Source organism: Macaca thibetana, chromosome 4 (genome assembly GCF_024542745.1).
Source record: "Macaca thibetana thibetana isolate TM-01 chromosome 4, ASM2454274v1, whole genome shotgun sequence".
Classification (NCBI taxonomy): domain Eukaryota; kingdom Metazoa; phylum Chordata; class Mammalia; order Primates; family Cercopithecidae; genus Macaca; species Macaca thibetana.
In genome coordinates this window covers 80,714,540-80,728,348 of record NC_065581.1, presented here as the reverse complement: position 1 = coordinate 80,728,348, position 13,809 = coordinate 80,714,540, and the positions used below count along the sequence as shown (strand labels likewise).

General features: G+C 37.7%; 1 protein-coding gene across 20 annotated transcripts in view; it reads left to right on the top strand.

Moving 5' to 3' along the window:
- Window positions 1-13,809, top strand: part of SNAP91 (synaptosome associated protein 91) — a 166,693-nt gene that overhangs the window by 140,880 nt on the left and 12,004 nt on the right. For all 20 annotated transcript variants that reach the window (XM_050788125.1, XM_050788136.1, XM_050788131.1 and 17 more), the window contains 2 exons: window positions 3,114-3,144; window positions 4,021-4,132. In XM_050788125.1, the coding sequence (XP_050644082.1) occupies window positions 3,114-3,144; window positions 4,021-4,132 (143 nt within the window). The remainder of the gene's footprint in view (window positions 1-3,113; window positions 3,145-4,020; window positions 4,133-13,809) is intronic.

Below are 13,809 nucleotides of genomic sequence, written 5' to 3'. Positions count from 1 at the left end.
AAGAAAATATTTGAATCAATTGTGTTTCCAATTTCAAAACTTCTACAAAGCTACAATAATCAGGACAAATGGTACTGGTATAAGGATAGACTTAGAGACCAAAGGTATAGAATAAAGATCCCAGAAATAAACCCACATATATAGTCAAATGATTTTTGACAAGGATACCAAGACCATTCAGTGAGGGAAAAGACATTCTTTTCAGGAGAAAAATATTGGGAAAAGACTAAATAACTTCGTGAAAAAGAATGAAATTTTACCCTTATACCAAAAAAATTAATTCACAATAGGTCATACAACCAAATGTAAGAGCTAAATCTATACAACATTTAGAAGAAAACATAGGAGTAAATCCTTATGACCTTAGATTAGGTTATGTTTGGTTCTTAGATATGACACCAAAAGTACAAGAAACAAAAGAAAAAATAGATAAATAGGAATATATCAAAATACTTTTGTGCTGTAGACAATACCAGTAAGAAAGTGAAAGGACAAACCGTAGAATGGGAGAAAACATTTGCAAATTATTTATCAGAAAAGAGACTTGTACTCAGAATAAAGAACTTTTACAATTCAATAATGAAAAAACAAATAATGCAGTTTTTTAAATGGCAAACATATTTTTTGAATAGACCTTTTGACTCAAGCACCTGTATTCTCCAAAGAATATGTACAAATGACCAATATGCACATTATTCATCAGTGAAATGCAAATCAAAACCAAATAAGATATCACTTTATACCCATTAGGATGGAGATAATTAAAAAGACATATAACCAGTATTGATGAGGAAATGGAAAACTTGAAACCCACAGACATTGCTGGTAAAAATGTGACATGGTTTAGCTGCTATAGAAAGAAGTCTGATAGTTACTCAAAATGTTAAACATAGATTATCGTATGACTCAGCATTTCCACTCCTAGGTGTATGGAGTGGAAATGAAAATGTGCATGCACACAAAAATTTGTACACGAATGATTATAGTATCGTTATTCTTAATAGCCAAAAAGTAGACAACCCTAATGTTCATCACTTGATGAATGGACAAACAAAACATGATATATCTACACGATGAAATATTATTTGGCAATAAAAAGAAATGAAGTATTAATACATGCTACAACTGGATTTACTGTGAAAACAGGCCAAGTGAAAGAAGTCCGACACAAAAGACTATGTATTTTCATATACGATTCCATTTATATGAAATGTCCAGAATAGACAAATGCATAGAGACAGGAAGTAGACTGGGCCTTCAAGGGGCTGAGGGAAGTGGAGAGGAAGAGGAGTGACTGCTAATCGGTACGGGGTTTCTTTTTGTTGTGACAAAAAAAGTTCTATATTAACACTGTGAATAAACTAAAACCATTGAATTATGCACTTTAAAGGGGTGAATTTTATGGTATGTGAATTATATCTCAATAAAAATGTTTTTATAAAACATTTTTCAGTGTTAGCTGAGGCTTCTATTAAGACTGCATTGCAGTCTTGCCCAATCACAGTTTCCTCTCTTCCCTTTCAAAATAAATTTCCTGCATGCTAATCTCCATCCCAGAGCCTTCCTCCCAGGAGACCTAGCTTGCAACAGAGGCCCAGGCCCTGAGGTGCTCATTCCTGTCTGCCACAAAATTTGACAAGGGATTCATATATACATGTGTAAGATACACTTCTGCTTTCTTTTGCTTTTTCACATGAACAGGCATAAATACTTGGTTTAGCTTTTTAATCATTTAATACATAGAGATTTAGTTTTATAGTCTAATTGAAAAATAAATTTTAAAATAAATTTTGTCTTTTAAAAAAGAAAAAAATAACTAAAATTATGGGTAATCATTTTTATATTTGGTGTTCAGTTAAAATATACCTTATTCTCTTTTGTAATGCCAAGATTTGGTAAGAAATAAATATTAACTTCATCCTCTAATACATTGATTATTCATCTGATTAGGGCTGTTGTCCTGGCTGTTCCCTCTGCCTAGAAAGCTCTCACCCAGATCTCTGCTCAGCTTTGCCCAAGTCTCACCTCTATGAATCCTTCCCCAAGTTCCCTGTGTAATATTCTCTAGCCCCATGCTTATCCTACCCCTTCAACCCCACTTACTCTGCCCTTCCTTTTCATTTTTTCCGTAAGCTTTCCATATCGCCTTCTAGCAGCCTATATCATTTACTTTTTTATTGTTTTGTCATCTGTCTGACACCATCAGAACACAAGTTTCTCCAGGGTAGGACTCTCCGACTGTTTTCTTTACTAACATGTTCCAAGTACCTAAAACGGTGCCTGGCATATGTAGATGCTCAATAAATATTTTCTGAAGTAATAAATGAATTGACATTAGAGCAGACTGATTAAGCCGACTATGTCAAGGGATTCACAGAGCCACTAGAAGGACACGTGGGACTCAGCACATCGTTGTACTCACAGCTGAGATTTATTACGGAAGCAGAGGAAGGATACACGGCTGATGATAAGGGGAAAAGACAAACAGAGTCTAGAAGAATCCACATGCAGACTTCCTTATGCTCTGTCTCTCCCTTGAGGAGAAGAACATACTCTTCACCCAGGAACAAAAATGCAGCAGCATGTGTGAGGTGTTTATGCCTAAAGAAGACCTTTAGAGACTCCACACCCAGAGTCTTTATTGGGCAGTGATCATGTAGGCACTTTCTGCCTGGCATGTACCAAAATTTCAGACTTGCAGAACGAAAGTGGATATTCAGCATAAGCAATATCATTTGTACAAATAGTGTAGGCACAGCGATCCACCTTTATCATTTAGGGAAACTTTTATCCCAGTATAAAGAACAATTTACTAACTAAGTCCCCAGATAGCAGCCTTTCTAAAATAGCAACATCAAACCTGGTATGTTTGCTCTTTTCTGGACACCAGTTGACATTAAAATGGATCCTTAAGTCTAACATGAAATAAAAGAAAATCTTTAATTTATGAAAATATTTCCTAATATAGTTTGTTTTCTATATAACTGAATGCAGTCATTCCTAGGCAAAATAAGGACGTTTTTATAGACTTCTGATTCTTTGATCTTTTAAATGTCCTATCCTATAAGCTGAATATAGGGATTTACATTCTTTTTTCTTTTATCCATTTATAGATCTTGGAATTTCTGGTACCACATCAAAAAAGTAAGTGTTTGGAAATTATGTGATTTCCTTTTGACAGTATATTTGTATTTATTTGAGACTATCAACCATTTTACTCATTGGAGTAATTATTCATTCTCATGCTAGATAATTTCACAATTGATTTTTTTATTTCATCACAGATTTTTGTTGTTATTTTACTGGAAGCTCCAAACTGTTGCTTTGCAATGAAAAGGAATAATCTATTTCAATCTGTGAGATTGTCACTAAGTTATATCTAGAAATATTTGGGAATTGTGGCTTGAATATTTTAATAGCATTAAATTCTAGATTCATTACCATAGTTCTAGCTAACATGAATTTTAAAAAGTCTTTCATGAAGTATTAATTGTAAGGAAGGATAGTAAAAATGGTAAGCAATATATTTTTTTATGTATATTTTGTCATTGAAATTGAGACATATTTTTCAGTGGATGGTGTCTTACGATCACTGTAAGGCAGTTTGCAGTCATGATACAGTTGTATGAAACATTCTAAGATCCAGAAAGTGCCATCATCAATGCATCTTAAATTCAACAAAATATAAGTGTACAGTATATATGATATATTTATTTGCATTTTTAATAACAAATGAATTCAGTTGGATTTTCTGACATACTTTTCTTTATAGAGGATAGGAAATTCCTGTACTTACTGAGGTCCAAACTCTAAATGATATTTTTTCAAATGCTTTTAAGCTTTCTTAGATACAGCATGGCAAGATTCCTCTGTAAGTTTTAATTGCTGTTCTTATTACTATAACATTTGACTCAAACAAACTGCTTTTAAACCCGAGTAAAATAATCTAAGGAGCCACACGCCATTTTTTCTGACTTGTGTTTTTTTGTTTGTTTGCTTGTTTTGCATGGTTGATTTTAGGGGAGATCTTCAGTGGAATGCTGGAGAGAAAAAGTTGACTGGTGGAGCCAACTGGCAGCCGAAAGTAGCTCCAGCAACCTGGTCAGCAGGCGTTCCACCAAGTGCACCTTTGGTATGTAGCAGTCAGAGCCCAGGGCAGAGCAGGCAGTTTGCCAGTTTCCAAGTGTGTAGAGTAGAGTGCATTTTGCTAACTTTGCTGCCAACGGTGTACTTATTCCTCTGAATTGAAGAAATTTAAGCAAATAGCACTCCAGCCCAGGGGGCTGCCCTCCATTCTTAGGTATGAAAACATTTGATAGCCTCTATTTTGCTGTGGGAAGGGGGAGAGAGAGTAAATAAGCAAGATGCAAAAACTAAGCAAGATGCAAAAGTTACCAAAATGCAGATTCCATTGACTTTATATTTGATAATGATTATGACCTTTTAAAATTTTTAAATATTTTAATTAATATTTATACTTCCATATTTGTAAAATTATGAAAATGATTTATCAAAAGCACATCATATCATTGATCATTTTATCTATCTTATCATATTTCTTGCCCAAATTTTCTGATTGTCTTACCAAGTAATAACTTTTTTTCTTACCAGAAAGATTGGGCAATTTTCTATTGTGTAAGTAAAAGTTCGTTTTAAAATCCTATTACTTCTGCTCACTATTTAAAAAATTGGAACTACTCACACTATATTTTCTATAAGGTTTAAATAGATTTCATTTCTGTATTTTAAACTTCTATTAATATATCAATACTGTCATTCACTCTGGGAAAGAACATATCACTGGAAATAAAGACTTAACTATTGCTCCGTGAAATTAGATGACACAAAATTGCTATTCCATGTTTTTGGAATAGCAAAATGTATAATTTTTCTATATACACTCTGTGTTTAGCAAAACTAAGCTAATCACTGTTTCCCAAACTTACTGGCAGTTTTCCACCTTTGCTTACCACCTCCACCTATCTAAATCAAACCCATCTCTAAGGCTTTCTTGATGTCATCCTTTCCTTGTTACCTGAATTAATTCTTAACCATCATTCACTTCTGCCAGCCAAACACACATGCAAGAAGTAAATTAATATAAATTCTAATTAAAATGTTTTAGAAACACACCATTAAAAATATTGTGTTCCAGAAATTGATTTAAATATCTGAGTTTTGGGATGTAGAACACATTCTCTTTTCTTTCCTTTTTTTTTTTTTTTTTTTTGAGACAGAGTGCAATGGTGCATTCTTGGCTCACTGCAACCTCCACCTCCCGGGTTCAAGTGATTCTCCTGCCTCAGCCTCCCAAGTAGCTGAGATTGCAGGTGCCTTCCACCATGCCTGGCTAATTTTTGTAGTTTTTAGTAGAGACGGGGTTTCACCATGTTGGCCAGGCTGGTCTAGAACTCCTGACCTCAGGTGATACGCCTGCCCTAGCCTCCCAAAGTGGTGGGATTACAGGCATGAGCCACCACACCCGACCTGGAACACATTTTCTTTTAAATAGCTGTATTGATATTTTCATATATAAAAAGTTTTTAAAATAGTTTAATAAGTTCAAATCAATCTGAAAATGGCCTTTTGAATGAAGAATTTGCCACTAAGCAGTACTAGTAGCATTAATTAAATTACACAGTTTCTAAGGAAAATACCTTTTGTGCTTAGACTTGGGTTCTCTAAACTCATTTTCCTCTGGTCTTTCCACCTCATCTTCTGGTGTTTGTGAGAGAGCAGGAAATTTAGGCACTTAATGTTCTCTGACTTTGCTGAGTTCACGGTATGAAATAACTTAGTTTTAAGAAATGGTTTCTAACAGATAACAATGATAAAAATACCTATTAAATCTAGATATTTTTCTATTTACATCTTTCTATGCATTATTTTAAAACAGTGCTTAAGAGGACAGTTTTCATATTTAGCTATAAAATAAACGGTTTCAATTTAATTCTTATGAAGGATATTTAGTAGAAAACTACGAATCTCTTTTAAACTAACTTTTGCCTAGGATGATACATAATTTATTTCCAAACCAGGAATAAAGGTTTGAGGGTGAAAGGGACTGTCATTATTGCCCTGGGACCCTAAACATGGCTTGTGCCTGTTGGCCCAGGTGCTGAGGCCATAAGCAAGTAGCACTCCAGCCCAGCGGACTGCCCTCCGTTCTTAGATATGAAACATTTGATAGCCTCTATTTTGCTGTGGGAAGGGGGAGACAGAGTAAATAAATCTGAATAAAATTCCCAAAGGAAGAAACAAGCTTTTTTAGAACTGATTTGGTAAGTCTATTAATACGACATAATGACATAAAATCTCACAATGTGTGTATATTATCATTATCGAAGTAAAGGAATTAATTTTCCTATTCTCTTCTGTGCAGGATTAGAAAGGCCTTATTTGCTGTTCTAAGGAATTTATACTTTGGTGATGTTGCCCTTATCACCAGGATAAAACTTTTGTTTTTTAACAAGTTTCAGAACAATCACTGGTAGTAGCACAGTCTAAAATGAGATAAGGGGATTGGAAGGCACAGTGATGAGAATATTAGTATCTGGCAGACAGACTGTAGGTTAAGAAAAGGAAAAAAAGTTGGCTGGGCATGGTGACTCATGTCTGTAATCCCAGCACTTTGTGAGGCCAAGGCAGGCAGATCACTTGAGGTTAGGAATTCAAGACCAGCCATGGCCAGCATGGTGAAACCCCATCTCTACAAAAGAATTTCAAAACTTAGCAAGGCATGGTGGCATGTACCTGTAGTCTCAGCTACTCAGGAGGCTGAGGTGGGAGAATCACTTGAACCCAGGAGGAGGAGGTTGCTGTGAGCCAAGATTGCACCACTGCACTCCAGCCCTGGGCGACAATGAGTCTCTGTCTCAAAAAAACAAAAGAAAAAAAAGTTTAGAGCATGAGGTTAGGGTAGAAAGGAAGAGGAGAAGGCAAATTTTCAGTTAGAATCCACACAAGTGGGGATTTTTATAGATGAGACAACCAAGACAGTGGTTGCCCAGTGTATTATTCCGTTTTCACACTGCTGATAAAGACATACCCGAGACTGGGCAATTTACAAGAAAAAGAGGTTTAATGGACTTACAGTTCCACATGGCTGGGGAGGCCTCACAATCATGGTGGAAGACAAGGAGGAGCAAGTCATATCTTACATGGATGGCAGCAGGCAAAGGAAGAGCTTGTACAGGGAAACTCCCCCTTATAAAACCATCAGATCTTGTGAGACTTATTCACTATCACAAGAACAGCACAGGAGAGACCTGCCCCCATGATTCAGTTACCTCCCATTGCATCTCTCCCACAACATGTGGGAATTCAAGATAAAATTTGGGTGGGGGCAAAACCAAATCATTTCATTCTGCCCCTGGACCCTCCCAAATCTCATCTTCGCATTTCAAAACCAATCATGCCTTCCCAACAGTCCCCCAAAGTCTTAACTCATTTCAGCATTAACTCAAAAGTCCACAGTCCAGAGTCTCATCTGAGACAAGGCAAGTCTTTTTCACCTATGAGCCTGTAAAATCAAAAGCAAGTTAGTTACTTCCTAGATACAATGGGTGTACAGGCTTTGGGTAAATACAGCCATTCCAAATGGGAGAAATTGGCCAAAACAGAGGGGCTACAAGCCCCATGCAAGTCTGAAATCCAGTTGGATAGTCAAATTTTAAAGCTCCAAAATGATCTCCTTTGACACCGTGTCTCATATCCAGGTCACACATGATACAAGAGGTGGGCTCCCGGGTCGGGCACAGTGGCTCATGCCTGTAATCCCAACACTTTGGGAGGCCAAGGCAGGCAGATCACAAGGTCAAGAGATCAAGACCATTCTGGCCAGATGGTGAAACCCCATCTCTACTAAAAATACGAAAATTAACTGGTCATGGTCGCACGTGCCTATAGTCCCAGCTGCTTGGGAGGCTGAGGCAGGAGAATTGCTTGAACCTAGGAGGCAGGGGTTGCAGTAAGCCAAGATCACGCCACTACATTCCAGCCCTGTGACAGAGTGAGACTCCATCTCCAAAAAAAAAAAAAAAAAAAAAGAGGTGGGCTCCAGTGGTCCTTCAGCAGCTCCACCCCGTTAGCTTTGCAGGGTTATAGACCCCCTCCTGACTGCTTTCACAGGCTGGTGTTGGAGTGTCTGTGACTTTTCCAGGCCCATGGTGCAAGCTGTCAGTGGATCTACCATTCTGAGGTCTGGAGGACAGTGGCCTTCTCATAGCTCCACTTGGTGGTGCCCCAGTAGGGACTCTGTATCGGGGCCCCCACCCCACATTTCCCTTCTGCACTGCCCTGCACTGCCCTAGCAAAGGTTCTCCATGAGAGCCCTGCCCCTGCAGCAAACTTCCGCCTGGGCATCCAGGTGTTTCTATACATCTCTGAAATCTGTGTGGAGGTTCCCAAACCTCAATTCTTGGCGTCTGTGGCTCAGCACCACATGTAAGCTGCCAAGGTTTGGGACTTCCACCCTCTGAAGCAACAGACCGAGCTGTACTTTGGCCCCTTTGAGTCACAACTGGAGCAGCTGGAACACTGGGCACCAGGTCCCTAGACTGCACACAGCAGAGGGACCCTGGACTTGACCCATGAAACCACTTTTTCCCCCCATAAACCTCTGGTATGCAATGAGAGGGGCTGCTACAAAGATCTCTGACGTGTCCTGGAGACATTTTCCCCATTGTGTTGGTGATTAACATTCAGCTCCTCGTTACTTATGCAAATTTATGCAGCCGGCTTGAATTTCTCCTCAGAAAATGGGATTTTCTTTTCTATCACATTGTCAGGCTGCAAATTTTCCAAACTTTTATGCTCTGTTTCTGTTTTAAAACTGATTGGCTTTAACAGCACCCATGTCACCTCTTGAATGTTTAGCTGCTTAGAAATTTCTTCCACCAGATACCTTAAATCATCTTTCTCAAGTTCAAAGTTCCACAAATCTCTGGGGCAGGGGCAAAATGCCACTAGTCTCCTTGCTAAAATGTAACAAGAGTCACCTTCACTCTAATTCTCAAGAAGTTCCTCATCTCTACCTGAGACCACCGCAGCCCACATTTTCCCATCATCTTCTGAGACCTCCAGACTGTTCCAACCTTGGCCTGTTACCCAGTTCCAAAGTTGATTCCTCATTTTCAGGTGTCTTTTCCGCAGCGCTCCACTCTACTGGTAGCAATTTACTGTATTAGTTTGTTTTTACACTGCTGATCAAGACATACCTGAGAGTGGGCAATTTACAAAAGAAAGAGGTTTCATGAACTTACAGTTCAACATGGCTGGGGAGGCCTCACAATCATGGTGGAAGACAAGGAGGAGCAAGTCACATCTTACATGGATGGCAGCCGGCAAAGAGAGAGCTTGTTTGGGGAAACTCCCCCTTATAAAACCATCAGATCTCATGAGACTTATTCACTACCACAAGAACAGCACAGGAGAGACCAGCCCCCATGATTCAATTACCTCCCACCAGGCCGTCCCACAACACATGGGAATTCAAGATGAGACTTGGGTAGGAAGACAGTCAAACCATATCACCCAGGTTTCTATGTGAGGCAGTTTACTAAATAATGAGGCCACTAACCCAGAAGGGAACAAGGGAAAAGCACTTTAAAAGTAATATTAAGTTGAACAACTTCCTTGGCCATTACCCACCCTGAGATCAAGACTTAACTGTGCAAAGTTAAGAATTCATCAAGTACTTAATTAACAACTGTTTGGCATCTTTAGGATAACAAAGCTGCCGACTGATTGGTAGGCACTTTCACAGAGACTGAGATTAATGTCTCATTTTTTAACCCCAAAACTCCTTATTTTTGTTTATGAAGCAGAAAATTTTTAATTATTGGTAATTAAACCCCAGAAAGTTAAATATGGAAAGTTTTAGCATAAAGTATCCACAGCAGCTATGGAAAGAGAAATTAGAACAACAGAAACTATTTGTTACAATAAAGAGTTACATAAAGTTTTATTTCCTTTATTTTACTTACCATTTTACACCACAATATAAAGGTTGTCTTATGCATATTTTATCTTTATTAATTCTTAGTTTTATCTATATTCTTTTATAAATTCGCTGCCATTTACTCCATTTATTTTTTACAAAGCTGTTGTTTCCTAACAAAGCTGTGGCTTTGCTTTTACTTAAGAAATTATTCTGAGGGAACTAGTCTAGCTTTCTCTCACATGCCCTTATACCCTGCCTCCCCGGTTGATCTCTTCCATCCTTCTATTCCTTTATAGTCTCTTTCTAGGAATACTCAAGGAAAAGAGCTAGAGACACCAGAAACAAGTGCTTCAGAAGCAGCAAAGCAGTGTTTCCCAATTTTCCTTGTAATCTACAGATCTTTGCTATTGAGAAGGAGATGAAGGATGCAGATTTGGGAAGGGGGATCCTTTTGCTGCCTTTTTGAAGTTTTTATTGATTGATAAGAACTAAGATTACTTTTCCCCACTTATTCCAAATTTCCCTTAATTGCTTCTTAGAGGTGTAGCTGTAACATTTTTCAGATCACAGAACCCAAGTTAGATCTAAAAACCTTAGCAGGACTTGAATTTGAACTATGTGTGCTGGCAGGGCTCTGTCATCATTGCCATCAGGAGCCCTGTGCTTCCTGGGTTACTTATTCGAATGTGTTTTACAGTGCACAGCAGACCTATTAACTTTTTATCGAAGAAGTGGGAAGATACTTGCAATTCAGAAATATGTGCATTTTGCAAGAAGATCACTGTTAAAAGAAAAGCTTTAGACAAAATTAATTTAACAGAGTTGAGCTGGGTGCAATGACTTACCCATATACTCCCAGCAACTGAGGCGGGAGGATCACTTGAGGCCAGGAATTTGAGGCCAGCCTGGGCAGCATAGTGAGGCCCCATCTCTAGAAAAATTAAAAAGTTAGCTGGGTGTGGTGGCACATGCCTGTAGTAAAAGCTACATGAGAGGCTGAGACAGGAGGATTGCTTGAGCCCTAGAGTTTGAGCTTACAGTGAGCTATGATTATGCAAGTTTAACAGAGTTTATTAAGTGAAGAATGATCCATTAATCAGGTACCAGTTGGAAACAGAAGAGGTTCAGAGAGCTCCAGCACAGCAGTATGGACCATGAACTTCTTTTTTTTTTTTTTTTTTTTTTTTTTTTTTTGAGACAGAGTCTGGCTCTGTCGCCTGGGCTGGAGTGCAGTGGCCGGATCTCAGCTCACTGCAAGCTCCGCCCCCCGGGTTTACGCCATTCTCCTGCCTCAGCCTCCCGAGTAGCTGGGACTACAGGCGCCCGCCGCCTCGCCCGGCTAGTTTTTTTTTTTTTTTTTTTGTATTTTTTAGTAGAGACGGGGTTTCACCGTGTTCGCCAGGATGGTCTCGATCTCCTGACCTAGTGATCCGCCTGTCTCGGCCTCCCAAAGTGCTGGGATTACAGGCTTGAGCCACCGCGCCCGGCCTGGACCATGAACTTCTATTGGCTGATAGAGAAGTACAACAAAATATATTTGGTTGATCAGAATAGAAAGACCCTAAATAGAGGTTAGTTGTTGATCTCTACTTGATAAAGTCTCTAGTTAGAATCTGTTAGTTGGCAATTTCTGATTGGTAAAGTCTCCAGTTTCATTTTATTGTTTATGTTGGGCTTCATTTTGCTTACATGAGAACTCAAGGTGCTAGAGCTGTACCAGTCAAGTGGCATCCCAATTAAAATCTTATCACCACTGAATCTAAGAGTTAATCTACCATTTTAGCAAAAGGACTAACTCAGACAATTTCTTCAAATTGTTTGACCATTTATTTGATCAGGAATTTCTGCAGGTTCATTTTGCTTTGATAACTAATAAAGCCCTTTTCTCTTTTATAGCCTGAAGTCCTAATGATGCAATTCAGGTCTAGTAAATAGCCTACCACCTACCCTATTGAAATGATGGGTAAAGCATTAATGTGAAATATAATTTTATAGGTATTTTATTTCTTTTGAAAAATTTTTTATTGAGATAAAATTCACGTAACATTTAAATTTACTATTTTAACAACTTAAAGTATACAATTCAATGATTCTTAGTATATTTACAGCATTGCAAAACCATCACTATTATCTAATTTCATAATATTTCCATCACCCCAAAAAGAAATGCAGTCTCTTTCAGTTTCCCCTTACCCTTATAGCTTTTTGTGCCTGGCTTCTTTTACTAATTAGCATAACATTTTCTAGGTTTATCCATATTGAAGTATGTATCAGTACTTCATTTTTATGGCTGAATATATTTCATTTTATGGATTATATCACATTTTGTTTATCCATTCATCAGTTGATGAACACTTATGTTGTTTCTGTTACACATAATAAATTTTTATTATCATATATGAGTTTTCATATGAACATATATCCTCAATTCTATTTGGAATAGAACTCTGGGTCATCTGTAAGTCGATGTTTAACTTTTGAGGAACTGCCAAGCTTTTCCATAGCAGCTACATTATTTTACATTGCCACCAGCAATACATAGGGTTTCAAGTTCTCTTTATCCTCCCAACACTTGTTATTTTTCATTTGATTATTTATTATATCATTCTAATGAGCATGAAGTGGTATTTCATTATGACATTGATATGCATTTCCCTGATGACTAACAATGTTTAACATCTTTTCATGTGTGTATTGATCATTTGTATATCTTCTTTAGAGAAATGTCTATTTATGTTGTAGAGGAGGAAGAATTCTTTTTTCCTACTATGCTCCTAGACTCTCTAGCTGGGGCTGTGAACACTGGACTGACCAAAGACAAATTAAAAGGAATAAACAGAAGTTATTAGCACATGCATCATGCTTACTCATGGGAGCGCTCAGGATGAGTAACTCAGAGGCTTGATTAGAACATGGGCTTAGGTGGCATCTTAGCAAAGGAACAATAAAGTTTTAGAGAAGTCACAAGACAAAGGAAAAGGACTTTGACTCTCTAAGGTGGCAAATATATGAGAAAATAATGGCAGTTCAAGGCTAATTAGTCAAGTTTGTTAGGCATTTTGTTCTGATGCCCTCTTCAGGCTGATTCGGGTCTCAAGTTGTCTCTGGTGATAAACATTTGTCCCTGATAGAGAGGGGAGGAGAAATATCTCTGTAAATTTATTTTCCAAATAGTGAGAAAGAGGAGAGCTTTTCTTGTATCTGCTTCTTTTCAGTTGCCTTCAGCTCAAAGTAATTATTATGCCAAAGTGTCGTATTTTGGGGTGGCATATTCTGCTACCCTACAATATCCTTAGCCCATTTTATAATTGGGTTGTCTTTTTATTATGGAGTTGAAAGAGATCTTTCATATTCGGGATACTAGATGCTTATCAGATAAATGATCTGCCAATATTTTTATGTCATTCTGCGAGTTAGCTCTTCATTTTCTTGATAGTGTCCTTTGATGCACAAAAGTTCTTAATTTTGATAAACTCCAATTTATCTATTTTTTGCTTTTATTACTTGTGCTTTTGGTGTCATATTGCTAAAAACTATTGCCTTAATCATAGGTCTTGAAATTTTTTACCTATGTTTCTTTCCAGGAGTTTTATAGTTTTACCTCTTACATTAAATCTTTGACCTATTTTGAGCTCTTTTTTTTTTTATATGATAGGGGTCCAAATTTATTGTTTTGCATGTGGAAGTTCAGTTGTCTTAGAATTATTTGTTTAAAGGACTATTCTGACTGGGTACAACAGCTCATACCTGTAATCCCAGTACTTTTGAAAGCTAAGGTGTATGGATTACTTGAGCTCAGGAGTCTGAGACTAGCCTGAGCAACATAATGAGACCCTATCTCTACAAAAAATAAAATAAAATTAGCC